A 17875-nucleotide genomic window follows, 5' to 3' on the forward strand; every position below is an offset into this window, starting at 1 on the left:
ACAGGAGTAGTGAGTGCATTTGCACAGACCCTGCGCCGCTACACCTCTCTGAATCACCTGGCCCAGGCAGCGCGAGCCGTCCTTCAGAACACGTCCCAGATCAACCAGATGCTCAGCGACCTCAACAGAGTGGACTTTGCTAACGTGCAGGTCTGTCTCTCTCATCACACGCCGTCCTTTGACTTCCTGTCTCGGGTTCATGGATCTGTTCAGCTCACTCTGCGTGTGTGTGTTTGTCACAGGAGCAGGCGTCCTGGGTGTGCCAGTGTGACGAGAGCGTCGTCCAGCGTTTGGAGCAGGACTTTAAGGTGACCCTGCAGCAGCAGAGCTCTCTGGATCAGTGGGCCGTCTGGCTGGATAACGTCGTCAACCAGGTGCTGAAGCCCTTTGAGGGCAGTACCAGCTTCCCCCGCGCCGCACGCCAGTTCCTGCTCAAGTGGTCCTTCTACAGGTACAAGGCTTTCTAGAAGTACTTCTTTTACTTGAATAGTGCAGTATTTCCAATGCATTTATTTCCGATCAATTTGATTGGGTTTGATTAGTTGAACTTCTGAAGAGATCTGCGTCTGGTTGTGGTAGTTTGTAATGAAACTCTGTTGCTGTGGTTTCAGCTCTATGGTGATCAGAGATCTGACTCTGCGTTCGGCCGCCAGCTTCGGCTCCTTCCACCTCATCCGCCTGCTCTATGATGAATACATGTTCTATTTGGTGGAACACCGAGTCGCCATGGCTACCGGAGAGACGCCCATCGCCGTCATGGGGGAGGTGAGGAGATCTGATCTGATCTCACCGCTTGTGTTTCGAGTTGAGCACATGCAGGTGTTTCTTTTGGCTCCGTGGCTCTTTATGAAAAGAAAATATTGCGGGTGTGAAAAGTTTGTTTTAAGGAGTTTATTTAAATAAGTGTCCAAGAGCACTGTTACACGCATCAGCAGAATAGAACTCAGAACTTTAGCTGAGGCTGTTTTTCCAACTAGTATTAAACATAAACTAAAAGCAGAGAATTACATTATTATCAGTAGATATTTTCTACTATATACATACATTGATAAAATAATTATAATGGTTATATTTATTATGATCCATCTATGCATGCATCCATCTGTCTATACAGTTAATCTAAATTATTAATGATATATTAATTAAATCCACCCATCCTAATAGTAATGGTATTAATAATATAAAAGTTTTACATTTAATATTTAGTTATCATCTTGTAATATTAAATCTTTCTCTCTCTCTCTCTCTATATATATATATATATATAAAATTTTATTAATAATAATAATAATTATTATTATATAATGAAATTCTGCTCAGAAGTAATATTTACCTTACACTTTTGTCTTTCTGGATAATAATTACACTAACTTTTGGTAAACATTTGTTAGTGGTAAAATTGTTGGTTGTGGTGGAAATGATTTGTGCAAACAAATAATTTTCAAACAATACTCAATTGATTTAACATTACTTAAATTTTTGTTCCGTATTTACAGTTACAGTTAAACGTTTCTAAAAATCCAGCATAAAAATATGGCATTGTTTTTTCATTTGTTGTCGTCTTCACATTTTCAGTTCAGTGACCTCAGCTCCATGATGCCATCACTCATGGAGAAAGGTAACGAATGTGATGCCAACCCAAACAAAGTTTCTGTCTCTTTTTTTTATGGTTCATCTGCTCTGTATCCAACATCCTTCTCTCTTTTCCTCTCCCAGACGCCTCCTTCTCAGACGATCTGGCCAGTGACGGAGACATGTCGAGCATGAGCGAGCCGGCGGTCAAGAGAGAGCGAATCGAGATCAGTCCCTCCCTGCAGGAGATCTAAGAGCAGGACCACCTCAAACAGCTGCCGGTGGTCAAGATAACACTTATCTGTGAGGTTTTTCTGTATCTCGAGGGGTACGTAGGTCTGTATAGGGTCAGTGTGTGTCTCCTGCTCACCTTTAGGTTTTCTGCGACTGTGAAACAAGAACATGCTGGTTTTGTGATGTTTTTTCATGTGCCATAGTCTTCTTTCAGTGCCTTAGATGAGAAAAGAAACACTAGAGCAAACCTGTCTCTCTCTTTCTCTTTGATTTTCTCTCGTTCTGTCGTTCCCTCAGCCGTGCCTCTAACAACAGAATGAATGTATCGTCTCAGAACCTCAGATGTCTAAAGCACCTTTAAAGATGGTCACATTTTAGACTTTCTGCCTCGGCTGTTTCCTCAGGCGTAGATGCAACCTGCTGACCCCAAAGCTGCCCGCTCGTCGCCCCCAACCTGCTGCACATGCAAAGCCTTTTCAATGCCGTTTTGTAGATAAACCCCGGCCATATGAGATGCCTAGTCTATACCTCAACCATTTGTAGTTCTAACGAATGAATGTCTAACTTTTAATACGATTTAGAGATTATTGGACTCTGAAAGCGGCCCGTTCTCGTTCGAAAGCTTCGGGATGTACATACACCTACTGTATTGATGGAGATTGCTCCGTTTTGGATGAACCCATCAAAACTGGTTTGTGAAACTTTTTGCTATAGTTTTGTAGTTACTTGACGAGTTCTTAGATGTTTGCAGTGGTTAAAAAGAGCCTAGTCGACTTGATATATTGAACGTACCTGTGTGTGAGCGTGCGTCTGTACACAAGGCCTGCGGAAGTAACTGGAAGTGAGTGTGCACTCGACAGCTTGTGAATAGTTCTTGTGTAACATACATAACAAGCTTTTTTATTTTTGAAGAACGATTAAAAGAAGTTCCTTTACATATTTAAGTAGATATTGTGTAAATGTTATTGCAAAAAAACGTAAAAGCGACAAAGCTTTTTCTAGAAGTAGAAAACCCCGAATAGACACGTCCCGTAACAGAATATGCCTCATCACCTGGTGCTGTACATCTGATGTTTTAGTTTTCACGCTTGTAATGGAAACTGACATAAAGCTGGAAATATTTTCAGGAGCGATGTCGTTTTCAGGATCCGTTTGTAATTGTTTTTGACGATGTTGTGCTGAACCCGGTCGGGATCTTTTCTGGTGCCTGGTAGCGGCCCGTAATGAGTGCCCTACATGTCCCTCTCTGCTATTTACAAAGACAAAATTCATTTCTACTAGCTTTGTGTTTTGTTTTTTCTCACTGTGGTTGGTTGTGAGTGTCAGGCTCTGTACTTTAACGCCTGTCATGGTTCTTTACCTGTTGTGTGCTTTTGGAAAGGGAATTTGCTCATCAGTTTTTTTTAAGGCTGTTTTAAAGCTTCTTGCTATGGATTATTTTTATGGAGGTAAATGCAATTCTTCTCACTATATTGATACCTTATTTTTGTGTCTTTAAAAAAATTCTTTATTTAGCCTCAACCGCTTAGTTCGACTGCATTTTGTACTGGTAAAAAGTGTAATAAATTTGTGTAAGCCACTTGCTTGTTGTGTAATGACTGACACAGACTCGTTTTCCATATTAAAGCTTTCTTGAATACTCCACATACATACATTCTGTAAATATCAGAACTTTATATGCATTATATATCTTACTCATTCACAAATTTGTACTAAAAATGAAAAGAAATGTACATCCAGTTCTTCAAACTTGAAATAAATGTGTGGCTTGCGCACTGAACAAACAATTCTATACAAATAAAAGTAGAGGCTGGTTGTGGTCCCTTATTCAAGGGCATACTTGACCTAGAGCAATGCATCATGGGTATTAGCGATTTCCCACATCACACTGTATATACAATATGATCTCTCCTCTCCAGGGCTGTAGCATGTGGACAGTTCCAGCAGTCCAGGGGGGTTAAAAAGTGCAAACGTTGTGCCTCTGTGGAAGTGCTCACAAAGAACACCCAGCCATGTATTTTCCTGTAAAACAATACAGATGAACATTAGTTCTCTGGTGACATCATACTGTTATTATATCTGTCTTGAGTTGCCATTTCAAGAAAACACAGCAAAAATGGGTCAATTTTAAAATATCCTAATGTCATAACATTAATATCTGTTGTTTTCATGGATTAAAAAGCATATAAATTTAGTCTAGTTTTTTTTTATAGCAAGAATTTTATATAGCTATTTAAACACACTTTTTTTTTTTGAAAAGCATTGATGGTTATGACATTTTTATTACTTGACAAAAAAAATAAATGTTATCTAAAATAATAAACACATGAATTATAAACAAAAACGCACACAAACACATTTCAGCTAGAAACATTTTCATTTTCATTTAGTTTAACTTGTACTAAAATATCAAAACTGAAATAAAAATAAATACTATTTAGACACTTGAACAACTACAAATCACAAAGCACCACAAAATTACTTTAAAATTAAAATGAAAACTGAAAGTAAAAAAAAACATTTTAAATAAAAACTAATAGTATCCGCTACTAAAATGACAATTAGGTTAAATTTAAAATTAAATGTAAAATTTAAATTAAATTTATGCATTTAGCAGACGCTTTTATCCAAAGCGACTTACAGTGTATTCAAGCTATCAATTTTTACCTATCATGTGTTCCCGGGGAATCTAATCCCCAACCTTGCGCTTGATAACGCAGTGCTCTACCAATTGAGCTACCGGTTAATGTCAAGCTGAATAGACATATTTCAAATATTGATACATTTTATCAGAAACCTATATAATCCTCTTCCTGCTGAATTTTTTTGCAATTTACACATGAATAGCTAAATATTTACATTTATGCATTTTACAGATGCATTCACTGGGACATGAAACGTACTGTTTGAGTTACAGAAAAAAAAAAAGTTATGTATGTACGTTATGGCATAAAATACATTTGAGAAAAGCTGAGCTTGTTGTGTTACGGTGACACTAACATGGACAAACAAAATGACAAACTACAAACTGCTGGAGGGAGCGAAACCATATCATTACTAGGATATCATAGAAACCTATTTTGAATTTGACCAGAAAGCAACCATCTAGAGAACACCCTGACAACAAGATATCCGACTGAAGAAATGAGCTGCTTATGAGGGACAAAAAGTAGGTCTTGCCCCCACCTGTGGCGAACCTCTTCTTCACCAGGGACATGCGGTAGCGGCTGCCCACCAGCTCCACGTCCAGGCCTGAGAGAGACGCCCCCGTTCCCACGAACTGCACAGCCAGGCTCGGGGGAGGACCACGGGGCACCTCCAGGCACTGCCAACTGGCACACAGCGTGCCAGACCCTGAGACACAGAAACACACATTCACAGAATCATGCTCATGAGTTCGTCACATATGTGCAAGAGCCTTTGGAAATAAAAGTATCTCAGACTATCCTAATGGTGGCCACTTTTTAATAAATATGTTGCTTCAAAAATGTTCCAACTTGTTGCATCTTTCCCAAAAAGACTCATGGCTGTATTAGATCAAAAGGGTGCTTCTACTAAATACTGAGCAAAGGGTCTGAATACTTAGGACCATGTGATATTTCAGTTTTTCTTTTTTAATAAATCTGCAAAAATGTCAACAATTCTGTTTTTTTCTGTCAATATGGGGTGCTGTGTGTACAATAATGAGGGAAAAAAAATTACTTATATGATTTTAGCAAATGGCCAAAATATAACAAAGACTGAATTCTTTTTTCCTTAAGAATTTTCCTTTTGTGGAATAAATAATGCTATTAATATTTTTTAATGACATGAGGGTGGGGGAAAAGAGTTCCCCTTAAAGGGACAATAAGTAAGTTTTTAGGTATTTTATTATCTAAAATCAATATTTTTATTCATAAATATGCCCTCAATGGTGTACAAATACCTATGCCAATGTTTAAACTAATCCTCGTAAATGAAGAATTTATTATCTTTATATACATGGGACGGGTAGGTCGACGGAGGCTTCCATGTAGTTCCGCCATCTTGCAAAACTATAATAGCAGAGAGGGACAAAAAGTACTAAGCCAACGCGTTTCCACAACGCGTTTTCGGTCAGAGCCAGAAACGCAGGTGCAGAGCAGTGAGAGGCGCTTGAAACTGCACCGGCAAGTTTAAAAGTCTGGATTGCATTCTTATTATGGACCATACATATGCCGTGCCACAGGAGAAGAAAACATCATCGCCAAAACGAAGTGCTATTAGAAGACATCCTGTCAAAGCTTTTTGGTACATATCGCCTACCGTAGATGCAACGCGCATTTGAAAAAGCGAGGCGCTGGAGAGCAAAATTAGTTTGGATGCAAAATACAATTTCACCACTAGATGGGAGTAATTCCTACTTACAGTCCCTTTAAATATGAATCATGAATAAGCGCTCAAAGAGAAAGGTGAGGATGAACAGGTGGTGGCAGCACTGACCTTTACTGTGATTGGTTGGAGAGAGATTGGACAATTTCCATAGAAGTCGTCTTTCCTCTGTGTTCCTGTGAAACAACAACAAATAAAACAGGTTCTCTTCGTCTCTCATCACATATTCACCTAATTTTCTTCCCAGTACTGTGTTATTAATGCAAGTCAGTCACACACACTGCTTCTCACCAGGAAGCGGGCGGCTGGCACTGCAGGTCGGTGGCGGTGTGATCGAGGGGCAGCAGAAATTGTACAGAGGTCAGCTGGGTGAAGGGAGCAGTTGCGGGACAGCAGTGGTAATCCAGAGACACACGGGTCACTGTTCCACTGCGCTGACACTCGGCCGACAGCAGGAGGGGCGCACAACCTGGATCCTGAGAGGACGCCTAGGACAGAGTTCATTCAAAAAAAAAAACTATTAACATTTTCTAAGATGTCATCCATAAAAGGAATAATCTGAGTTCAATGCAAGTTAAGCCCAGTCAACAGAAAAGAATAAGAAAATATAGTCTTCAGTTAGTCCAATTTCTTTCCAGGGCACTAATAATGGAAAAAATGAAGGCCAATTTAGGCAGGATTTAAAAGCAGAAATGGGAAGCTTATAATTTTAGACAAACATGCACACTGTTTATACCATTTGATACAATGTTAATAATTTTATACAAGCACTTCTGCACTTTAGGGTTGGTAAGATTGTTAATGTTTTTGAGTTTGAAGTCATTTATGCTCACCAAAGCTGCATTTATTTTATCAAAATACAGTAAAAATTACAATATGAGTTTTAACTTTTTTTTTTAACAATGTAAGTCTGTCACTTAAGATCAATTGAATGCATCCTTGCTGAATAAAATTATTCATTGCTGAAAAGAAGTATAAAAAAAAAAAAACTATCTTATTAAACCCAACCTTTGGAAAAATAGTGTACACTAATTCTTTAGTGTCTTCAACATTATTTGAGCTGTAAAGCTGTTTAAATAATAATTTTTATAGTCATTTAGGGTTTTATGGTGTTATAGCAAAAAAAAAAATTATTGACTAAAACTTTGCAAAGAGCACTACTAAAACAATATTTAACATTATCAGATTGGCCTCAATCACAATAACCAAGGTTTTTGCCAAAGAGTGAAAATTATTTTTGGTGGCATGTTTTATGCCATGTACTGAACGTACCATTAAAGCGGGTCATATTGTAATTCAAGCACTCATTAGGTTTGAGTTGACTGACCTGGTATTTTAGCAGAGCCACATTGTAATAGGAGGCCTGCGGGTTGAGCTCTGCCTCTCTCTGCAGGTGGAGTGTCAAGGCCGGCATGTTGAACCAGAAATCCTTGGTGTCCGGGTCACTCTGTGACGGGTCGCTGCAGGTACAAAAGACCAAAGATGCTGTCCATAGAGCTTGTATTGAGCCCAGTCCAGGTCAGTATTAGTGTTCAAGAGCATCATACCTGTAGAGTAACTTCTGGTTGGGTAAGAAGTGGTCCACTCGAGAGATGTTCACCAATCTGAAGCTTAATACTGGTGCGTTGGGGTTGGCCGTGAAAATGCGAATGATGCCAGCAGGAAAGGACATAGTGAGGTCACCGGTGATCTTAACCAGACAGCTGAAACAGACACACAGCGAAATCACTTTAAGTTGGAGCAACAGTGTGATAAAAGTCTCTGTCCTCCAGATGGGGTGAAAGAAGCTCAGACGGACCGGTTGTGTTCTCCTCCTTTGAAGTAGGCATTGATGTACTCTGTGATGGCTGCGGCTACAGGCCAAGACTCCTGAGTGCTCAGAGAAATGGGACTGGGCCCTCGAGACAAACCTGCAGTATCACAGTTCAACATTATCATTAGAAATGTCAACAACATGCTTTTTAACTGCTAATTAAGACAAAAACTTGACAAATATTTAACCTCGAAACTTCATTTGCTGCTGTCATTTCTGGGATTTTTTGGAACGTGGATTAAATAAATGAATACCACACAGGGCTTGGGAGATGCTCTATATTAGACACATGCCTGTGGGCTATTGGACAAAAATAGTCATAGGACATTTCCTGACTGTCCCCTCCGTAAATGTGCTTATGTGTACATTGGATTAGCATAATAAAATTACAGCAGAGCTCCTCGGGCTGTATGTCAGTGTAATTTATGATTAAGTTCTGTGATACTGTGGGTGGTTAGGAAAATAGGAGTGTCTCGGGTCACCTCGGGCTGGGCTGGGACCTCGGTTCTGCACCCCCCATTCGCTGGGACTGGAGGAGGATGAGGAGGTGAGGGGGGGACTGGGTTCAGGCAGAGGAGACGAGCACAGGGACCTAGACTGAGACACGACACAGGAAAAGTCCAAAATCTAAATTATGAACAGAGGATTTACGGTACTTTCTGCAGTATGCTATAGTGTAGAATGCTATACTAAAATGAAATGATAATTTACAGTATAACATTCTTAATATAAACATTTACAATATATATATATATATATATATATTTATATATATATATATATTTATATTTATATATATATATATATATTTATATATATATATATATATATATATATATATATATATATATTATATTAGAAATGCAGTTTTATTACCTCATATTAATTGGAAGACTACTTGAAATATATATTTTGAAAAAAATGTTTAAATCATATTACAGGGCTATTTAATTGAACAGTAAAAACCATGATTATTAAATTATACACTTTCCAGTGTTCTCTTACTTTCTCCATACATTTGAAACTAATACAACACTGATGTTAGAAGAAAAGAGAAAAGTTCACATCCATGATATCTGTCAACTCTCTATTTTCAATTGATTTTCTCCTTGTGTGGATGGAAAACTAGTGTTTTGTGGCAGGACAAATTGCCAGAGGCCTGTTTCTATATGTACTGTAATATTATTTGTTACCTTACAGTATACAGCAATTAAAAGCTTGATGTGGATTCTCAGTGGTGTAAATTTAGAGCTGAAGTCAAGGGAGCAATCTGAAGGACCACATGAGAGAAACCGCATCTCATAAAACAAGAGAAGAATGAAGGAGGCCGCAGCAGAGCCCGATTAAGGGATTTGTTTATAAGCTTTTAAAGAAGTTTAAGTGTGCTGGTTGGATAGTTGGTGTCATAAAGTCTGTGGAGCATTTACCCGCTCACAGCCACCGAGTCTGCCTGAGGAGCGCTTGGACCGAACCGAGCGAGGGGGAGCCAATGCCAGACGCTCAGTGCTGTCCTGCCTGAAACCATGCTGGGAGACTGAGAAAAAGAGACAGAAAAGAGGGAAGATAAAGAATCCAAACATGGCAATTTTGTCATCATTTCTTCACCTTCATGTCATTCCAAACACAACAGACTTTTTTCCATGGAACAAAACAATCTGAAGAATATCTTGGCCACTTTTTCAATATAATACATGTAAAAGAGCACCAAATATGCTATTTTTAAATCTTCAGAAAATTCACTGAAAATCTTGACATTTGCCTATTCAAGTGAAAGGTAGAAGTGTCTGATTCATAAATACTGAGTTGGAAATAAATCATTAAATTGTTCTGACTGATTCATTCGTGCATCAAATGGATCTTGCTAATGGATACACTTTGTGTGTGGTTCAAGTCTATGTTATGGGGACATTTTTTAAGTAAGTGGTAATTGTGTCTACATGTTTTGAAGCCATTGTATATTGGCGTTATATTGTCCACTATGTAAGTCATTAAAACACCATATTAGTCACACACTAGTCTATAATACCTGGTTGTGTGTTAATATCAAGAAAGTTCTGGTCCTTGTCTGTAGAGAAGCAGAGGTCCTCCTGTGGCCCAGAATGCCGTGTGAGTCGTGGTCCGTTTCTACGAGGCTCGTCATTAAAAGATCTCTGTTTTCTGATGGACTCCTGTGTGACAGTGTTATTTGTAGTGCCGTCACTGAAAGGGTTATGCACCGAGTTCCAGTGCACCAGCTCTTTCTTCGGCTGAGAACTGGGGGCGGGGTTAAAACTCGGCGCCGGCCTATTACTATTGGCTCTGCCTTGTGCAGCTGCCTGCGCCGCCAGTGACGATTGGTGCGTTGGACTACCGATCATAGTAATAGCGAAAGGATCATCTGGGGACTCTCGAGGTGGGACGCTACGTTCTCTCTTTCGGTCTCGGTCTTTGCGAGAGGAGGATGGGGGAGGGAGAGTTTTAGTCTCCTTCAGAGAGATGGAAAAGGGATCTGTGCGGCCTTCCGTGCCCCTGCTGTCCCTGGTGGGCCGAGGGGGAGGCGGGGCCCAGGCATCAGGTAGAGGCAGGTTGTCCTTGGGGGCGGAGCGTTGGAAAGCATCCAGGAAGGGGTCTTCTGGAGGAATGTGTTTACAGCTCCACACAGAGGGCTCTAGTTCTGAAGACACCAGGCTGTGGGAGAAGGCCGGGAAGCAGAAGGTAGTGGGCTCGACGTCGGTTGGGGCATGTGGAGAACGTAGATTGGAAGGCCAGGCATTTGTGGCGTCGTCCTGCGGAAAAGGAGATCGACCGGGAGAGGGGTCGCGGAATGCAGCGAGAAAGGGGTCAGACGATCGGCTCAAGTTTAAAGAATCTTTAGATTGAGATTGAGTGGATGGCCAGGCTGCCCAACTGGTGGGCTCTGGGGAAGCCCCAAGGGGCTGATGGGAAGGCGAATCCAGTCCAGAATCCTCCACATTCTCAGGAGAGGATGAATCAGAAGAGAATGCTGCATCTGCCAAACATAAAGTAGAGTCTATTACTGATCAGAATAGAAACTTTTTGAAAAACCAACAGACTTGATGAGGAAAAGGCTGACTGCAGAAACATAATTCACATTCCACTTTGCATGCTTTAATGCCTACACAAGCAGTTCTGACAAAGCAAATCAATTAATTCTTAGAATATGGTAATGCACACTTTTAAAGCTTTTAATTCTCCATTTTCTAAAATGCTCTAAGAGGATAGCTCGTCCAGTCGATTCTCATCTCTCACGGAAATGTGCTCGGGGGTGGTGTGCTGCTGGAGATTTACATTCAGACGCAGCGAAGGAGTTCTGGAGCTGCTGTCTGCCAGCAAAGCTGTGGGACTTAAAGGTCGACTCCAAAGGAGGTCCAAACAGAGCGTCCGAACCGGATGCTGTGGAACTCAGCCTGCAGAGATGAGAGGAGGGAAACTGAGTGGGTGAAGAAGTAAACCTAGGAGAAACTGAGGCCATTAAAAGGGTTATATGATGCGATTTCAAGTTTTCATTTCTTTTTGGAGTGTTACAAGCTGTTACTGAATAGATAAGATCCCTAAAGTTGCAAAGACTAAAGTCTCAAACCCAAAGAGATATTCTTAATAAAAGAGAATAAGAAGCTGACATCTGGTTTCTTCAAGTGGTCATATTTACCATGTTTACTTTGTTAATGTTAATGTTTAGCGTGCACAGTCTTTTGCATCATTTATAAATATTTCTGCCTTGTATGCAGGGTGATTATATTTCACATCAAATCAAGTTATTGCAAAGGCTCCTGCTGACTGAAAGTGAGTTTTGAGCTCAACTTATTTAAAAAAATAAAAGTGTTTATTGCTGGTGTTATAGCTGTTAGCTTTCTGAAATGATCCGCAGCGCAGACTCTCTATTTTTATAAAAGCTCCCGAACAAAAATCATTAGGCTATTATATTTTGATGATATGCTACGTGGAGCTAAACTCTCGAGACAAGACGACAGATAAAATATGTTACTAAATAAATACACAATTGTGATAGAGAATAAGAAGCTAATGTCTGATTTCTCCAAGTGATTGCATTTACCATGTTTACTATGGTAACGTTAATAATGTTTAGTGTGCATAGTCTTTTGCATCGCTTATAAATATTTAAGCTCGACAGTGGAAACACGGCTACTGAAGACTGGAATAATAGCTGCTGAAATTTTTTTTTGCTATTATGTGAATATTTTAAAATATACTGAAATATAAAATGGTTATTTTAAATTGCAGTGGTATTTTACAATATTACTGTTTTACTGTACATTTGATCAAATAAATTCAGCTTCGGTGAGCATAAGAATCTTCTTTTAAAAACATAACATTACAGACTGTAAACTGTTAAACGGTAGTGTTTATAATCTACTTTAATATACTTTAAATAATCTAATAAAACACTGTTTTATTTAAATAATTTGTAATATTTAAAATAATTTAATATAATAATTTAATACAATAATTTAAAATATTGATTAAATTTATCATTTTTGTTCAGTTTATCTTTACAACATGTTTACTTCTGGCTCAACCAGTGGTGTGGGTTTGGGGTGAGACCAACAATCAGCATTTAGCATTTATGCATTTAAATCAGCATTTTTGGAAGTTAAGCTTTCAGTGATTATACTGTGTGAATAATCTCTCTGTACCTGCTGTGATCTGGACTGGACGTGGATCTGCGCAGACCCTCCTGTTCTCCATCTGCAGAACAACAATCATTCCCTACTGCACAATATAGCAATATCATACAATAATATAGTAAAGGGTCATTTAGCAAATGTTTTTTATCCAATTATGGTATAACACACCAATAATAATTAACATATAGCATATAATAGCACGCTATAATATTACTGAATAAAAAAAATACACATTTTTAATCACAAAGTTAATCAAACAATTAATCTATGTGATAAATGTCTGCAATTAAGCAATTTGGGTAATAGTGAGCCTGGGAGGAAGGCAGCCTAAAACCATTCTCTTCAAACCACTTACACACACCAAATGGTTTCCACTTTTGCTATTACTGTCAAAACCCACGATATAAAAATAGAGCTCAATCTGAGACCGTAATTACAGCAATTCAGCTGACCTGAGATCAGGTGCAGTTATGACACTGATCCCAGGTCAGCTGGAAGGCAGATTGCTGTGATTAAGGTGTCAAATGCAGCTTGTGGGATAATGGCATCTATTAATGTGGACAGAGGAGGAGGATGGACATTGTGTGTGTGACTGTGGCCATTTGAGATGGCTTGTCGAAATTAGTCGCAGGAACAGTGCATGAGAACTGAAAAATGAATGATCTATAATGCAACTCTAGCTGAATGAGTACAGAAGTGGTCGTCTGTTGAGTGTGACCGACCTCTCTGGGAAACACTTTCCCCTTCCCCTTCAGATCGACCTGCTGAACTGGAGTTTCCTGTAATGGAGAAAAGTGACACATGATAAATATTCACACTAGCATGATATATAAGTAACGTAATGACATAATATACATAATACAATATAGTCTGAGATAAAGAGGGAAATACAAGTTAACTTACGCGAGAGCTGCTTCTTTACTGACACCTACAGAATGGGATGAATGAAAGGAAGAGTCATAAAAAATGCTATTTAATCAATGTTGTGCACCATATTTTTAACAACACTTTTAAAATGAGAGAGCATATTGTAAAATTTCAAACATTTTTCTTTTGTGCTTTTGCTGCATCTTATTTATTTTCTAACCAACCAATATGACAGCAGTCATGGACTTTATTCTCTTCCCACTGAACAATCACTTTGTTTTAAAATACTGTTTAGGTGTGGATTTTCTGAATAAACTAGACACAGATACACTAGACAATAAAAAACACTATTTTTTAAAGATTTGATTACACTAAAATCTGAAGCCTTTGGCAAATACAGTCATTTGTTTTTGCTCAAGAGCGCATTTTAGCAGACAAACACACTTTAAAGGCAAACTCGCAAAATCCTGGCTCACGGAAGGTGCAACCAATCAGATTAGAGCGGTTTAGTTAGTCTGTTTATGTGTTCAGTTGATCTGTTTATTCATTTATTCTGAAACTAAAATTTCAAATAATGGGAGAATAGCAAAACAATGTTACTATTATTTGACTAATACTATTATTACTATTACGATACTATTATTTGCATCAGTCTCATTTTAGCTATTAAAGATTAAATACCCCCCACATCTTACCGCTCTGATAGGGGGCAAGGTCAACGCCCCCACCGTGGCCTTCAGCTCCAATTCATTGGCTGCTGAGTTGCTGCGGTTACTGCTTGCAACCGGTCGGATCTTGATGTGAAACTTCTTGGGCTCATCATCATCGAAATCCGAGTCGCTGGAGTAAAAATTCCCTTCCTTCTCCTCAGCAGCACAACGTAGACAGCAATGCAGTTAAGGAGCAAATCCAGACACGATGCAGAATACGTATGTATTTGAACACAGTTACAAAGAAAACACACACAGAGTGCAAACACTCACACAAACGCAGCTGTTCTGAACAGTCTACAGACTGTGATTAGGTGCCAAAAATAACCATCCTATTTAGGAAGTCTACTGAGTTTCATATCCTTAAACACTCTTCATGATGAGCTTAAATTCTCAGGAACCTCAGAATGACAACAGATCTTCATCACAGGGTATTTGGGGAGAAATTGTTATTGGAAAGTAGACAGCAAATCCATCACTGTCCATTATTAAAAAATAGAAGTGTCTTTATCCTGCCTTATCAAACCACACGCCTAGACAATAACTTCCTTTATATCTGTACGTGATACTTTTGATGGTTTGAAGACAGTATTGCAGAAAATAATAATAAAAAGCAAACAAAGAAGGCAAATAAATCTCTCTCCTCTCCCTCTGTTTTAGACCATGTGGATGAGAGTAAAAATAAGTTTTGGCAAAATTGTTTGTTGTAGTGCTGAGGATATGCTTCTCAATCCTTAAATATCTACAGTAGGGTTCAAAAGCCTGAGGCCAAGTTGAAAATCAACCTGAAAAGACACTTTAGGATTTCAGAAAGCTTTGGAATTTTTTAGTCGTTTAAAAAAAATTCTTAGGACATAAATGAAAAATCTTCAAGATTCTATTTCTAGGTCATTCATCAAATAAGAAAACTAGTGAATTTTGTACAGATGTTTTTGCTTCTACTGCAGTACAAGATGCTCTTTTGATGATTGTCAAATCATGCTGGATCAAACGATTTCAGGTTTTACACAAACTTGTGGAGGTCCAGCTGTCATCACAGCAAAAGAGAGACAAACTCAATACCAAGACATTTTGAAATTCATATTAATTTCATGTTAAACTGTTATGCTGATAATAGAACTATATTAAAATGAACTGAAGCTATCAATCTCTGACTGTACGTGCATACACAGTTCTGCACACACACACACACTGAATGCACTCCTGATGGCTTATTCTGAAGGATATCATTCTGGTTGACATCTGCACGTATCACAAAGCCCTCGTCGTCCACTTCGAGGGGCGAGTTCTACACATAAGCACAAACAGAAAGCACAAGCTCACAATAAGAAACAACATTTAAAAGCACAAGACATCAGCTGACAGAGCGGTCTGTAACGTGGATGTGGTCTGTTTTTCACTCATAAAGACGCTAATGCTGTTTCCATGGCTCATTTGAAAAGAGCGCCGCTGTTTTAGGAGAGTTAGTAGCAGCCTGATGTCTTACGTAAGAGCCCGTAACACGTGTGTTTTTGAAGGATTTTGGCAGTCAGTGGGCTATCAGACATTCATTAAACACCCCGGGTATTGCCACAGTTAAATATAGCTTAATGAGGTAACCAGACCTTGCCAAACACGTCACTCTCTCTTGCAGTGTATACACACAGAAGTCTGTGTAGAAAGAGTCTGCATTCTGTGGACAGTATGTTTCTGTTTACTTCTGGAGGAGGGACAAATTTGTCCTCAGAAGTTTACAATAACCCCCCCAAATAAAGTATATAGAACGATGTTACTGGTTCTGGAACTGGTTCTTTTGAGTGAATCAAATGAATTCAGCATAATCAGTGTAGTTTGATTCAACAACAAACAAATATAAGCCAGTTCTGTTGATGAATCATTCCAAAGACACCCAGGTTTAGAAGTTACAGGTCTGAATCAGTCTAATGAATGAATCGCTAAATCAGAGCATTTAATCAACATCTGACTCACTCATCGAATCGCAAATGATCCTTGGTTTTAGTGATGTACATATTAAAATGAAATGCAATTCCAATAAATAAAATATAAGTACATATCTGGCTTCGAGATGTTCTCACTAGTATAGGGTCTATGGTCTACATACATATGCTTACATGTGCTAGTAAACTAACAACTGGTTTGAGATAAGATGGTTTAAAAAGGGTCACAGAAGTTTAATCAAATACAGCTGATTATACAAGACACACGCATAATCACCTGTTCTCAGTGTAAAATCAATTCTGCAAAGAGAGAGTGTGTGTAAACTCACAAGTGCATCTGCCACAGCTGAATCCCTAGAGGACAAAAAACAGAAGAGGTATGAAAATCCATACAGTATATAAGAAGAATCGGTCATTTTGATTGCTCTCCTGATCTAGAACATTAAAGGGATAGTTCACCCAAAAATGAAAATTCTGCCATTAATTACTCAACCTCATGTCATTCCAAACCTAGTGTTGCCGTCTATGCAGGGTCAGAAAGCTCTCCAATTTCATAAAAAACATCTTAATTGGTGTTCCGAAGATGAACCAACAGGTCTGGAACATCATGAGGATGAGTAATTAAAGACAGAATTTTCATTTTTGGGTGAACTATCCCTTTAAATGTGTTGTTTCATATGATTGCATGACTCACGTTGAATCTGGTTCCTTGTCTTTCTTTCCCAGTCCAGGGATCCTGAAGGCTTTAGCTCGACTCTTTTTACTGTTCTCAGATACTAGTGGGGACAGATATTCCTCAAACCCTACTGGACCTTATCCACACAAACACACACACACACAAACAGAAGTTTAAGGAAGGTTCGGAGATGTGCAGTACATTTGAAAGGACAATATGACAAACTATAAAACCTTGTATTTTTCAAAAGAATGATTTTCTATGCATTGCTATCCAATAAACCAGAAATGCAATATCTGGAGAAATCAGAAAGTGTTTTATCTTTCTGTGACTCACCGGGTCTCTCCTTCCCTGTTCCCTTCTGCTCTGTAAACTTCTGAATGAGGTTCTCAATGCCAATGTTCTCCACGTTCTGCTTGAATTCCTCATGGACCTGAAGGAGACAGAACAAAGATTTTTTATCGAGCAAATCTAATCGAGACCACATTGACCAAAACAACTCTGAGCCAGAGGGGTAATTCTTCTTTATAAGACTTTCATCACAATTATAGGATGCTAAAAAGAATATATGAGTAGGTAAAATTCCCAGAGTGAGCCGTACCTGCCCAACCTGTACATGTGTGTCTTCAATGGAGTGTGAATACGCTTTGATCAGTAGTTTCATCTGACGTAAATGAGCCTCCTCAATGTCCTGAAATTTCTGCAGATGTAAAAGAACAAATGTAAAGAGAAGATATTTACCTCTACTGACCAATAGTACTGTTTAAAAGTTTGCAGTCGGTAAGACTTTTAAAATCATTTTATCATCTTATGCTCACCAAGGCTACATTTATTTACAAAACAATTTGGTAACAATGCAATGTAATTTCCCCTCAATTTTATGCATTATTGCTTATTAAGAGTCAATCTCCTCAAACTTCTGAACAGTAGCGTACAGTAGTTTGAATATTTACAATAAGGTGTGGCCCTCAACCTTCTTATTGCTTTGAAATGGTTTATAAATATATAATAGAAATAAAAGAAAAACAGATATTATATATATTTTAAAGACAGTTAAGTTGTGAAACATA

At 38.6% G+C, this 17875-nt stretch overlaps 2 protein-coding genes across 7 annotated transcripts in view; one reads left to right on the forward strand and one right to left on the reverse strand.

The window, feature by feature from the left end:
* Nucleotides 1-3385, forward strand: part of LOC132097857 (DNA-binding protein RFX2-like) — a 43262-nt gene extending 39877 nt beyond the window's left edge. For all 5 annotated transcript variants that reach the window (XM_059503822.1, XM_059503823.1, XM_059503821.1 and 2 more), the window contains 5 exons: nucleotides 1-150; nucleotides 243-451; nucleotides 612-765; nucleotides 1576-1618; nucleotides 1717-3385. In XM_059503822.1, coding sequence (XP_059359805.1) covers nucleotides 1-150; nucleotides 243-451; nucleotides 612-765; nucleotides 1576-1618; nucleotides 1717-1826 — 666 coding nt within the window. In that variant the 3' untranslated portion in view covers nucleotides 1827-3385. The remainder of the gene's footprint in view (nucleotides 151-242; nucleotides 452-611; nucleotides 766-1575; nucleotides 1619-1716) is intronic.
* A 33-nt stretch (nucleotides 3386-3418) lies between these two features.
* The window catches only part of LOC132097856 (F-BAR domain only protein 1-like), a 43181-nt gene continuing 28724 nt past the window's right edge, over nucleotides 3419-17875 (reverse strand). Inside the window, exons 8-27 of one of the 2 annotated variants that reach the window (XM_059503819.1) lie at nucleotides 17407-17505; nucleotides 17142-17238; nucleotides 16824-16941; nucleotides 16459-16483; nucleotides 15420-15480; nucleotides 14178-14362; nucleotides 13519-13543; nucleotides 13338-13394; nucleotides 12625-12676; nucleotides 11219-11376; nucleotides 9996-10958; nucleotides 9397-9503; nucleotides 8452-8566; nucleotides 7955-8066; nucleotides 7704-7859; nucleotides 7484-7616; nucleotides 6448-6644; nucleotides 6268-6332; nucleotides 4993-5160; nucleotides 3419-3828 (exon numbers count right to left, since the gene is read on the reverse strand). In XM_059503819.1, coding sequence (XP_059359802.1) covers nucleotides 3800-3828; nucleotides 4993-5160; nucleotides 6268-6332; nucleotides 6448-6644; nucleotides 7484-7616; nucleotides 7704-7859; nucleotides 7955-8066; nucleotides 8452-8566; nucleotides 9397-9503; nucleotides 9996-10958; nucleotides 11219-11376; nucleotides 12625-12676; nucleotides 13338-13394; nucleotides 13519-13543; nucleotides 14178-14362; nucleotides 15420-15480; nucleotides 16459-16483; nucleotides 16824-16941; nucleotides 17142-17238; nucleotides 17407-17505 — 2922 coding nt within the window. In that variant the 3' untranslated portion in view covers nucleotides 3419-3799. The remainder of the gene's footprint in view (nucleotides 3829-4992; nucleotides 5161-6267; nucleotides 6333-6447; nucleotides 6645-7483; nucleotides 7617-7703; nucleotides 7860-7954; nucleotides 8067-8451; nucleotides 8567-9396; nucleotides 9504-9995; nucleotides 10959-11218; nucleotides 11377-12624; nucleotides 12677-13337; nucleotides 13395-13518; nucleotides 13544-14177; nucleotides 14363-15419; nucleotides 15481-16458; nucleotides 16484-16823; nucleotides 16942-17141; nucleotides 17239-17406; nucleotides 17506-17875) is intronic. The other variant, XM_059503820.1, reaches the window with a different exon arrangement.

This window comes from Carassius carassius, chromosome 21 (genome assembly GCF_963082965.1).
Source record: "Carassius carassius chromosome 21, fCarCar2.1, whole genome shotgun sequence".
Taxonomy (NCBI): domain Eukaryota; kingdom Metazoa; phylum Chordata; class Actinopteri; order Cypriniformes; family Cyprinidae; genus Carassius; species Carassius carassius.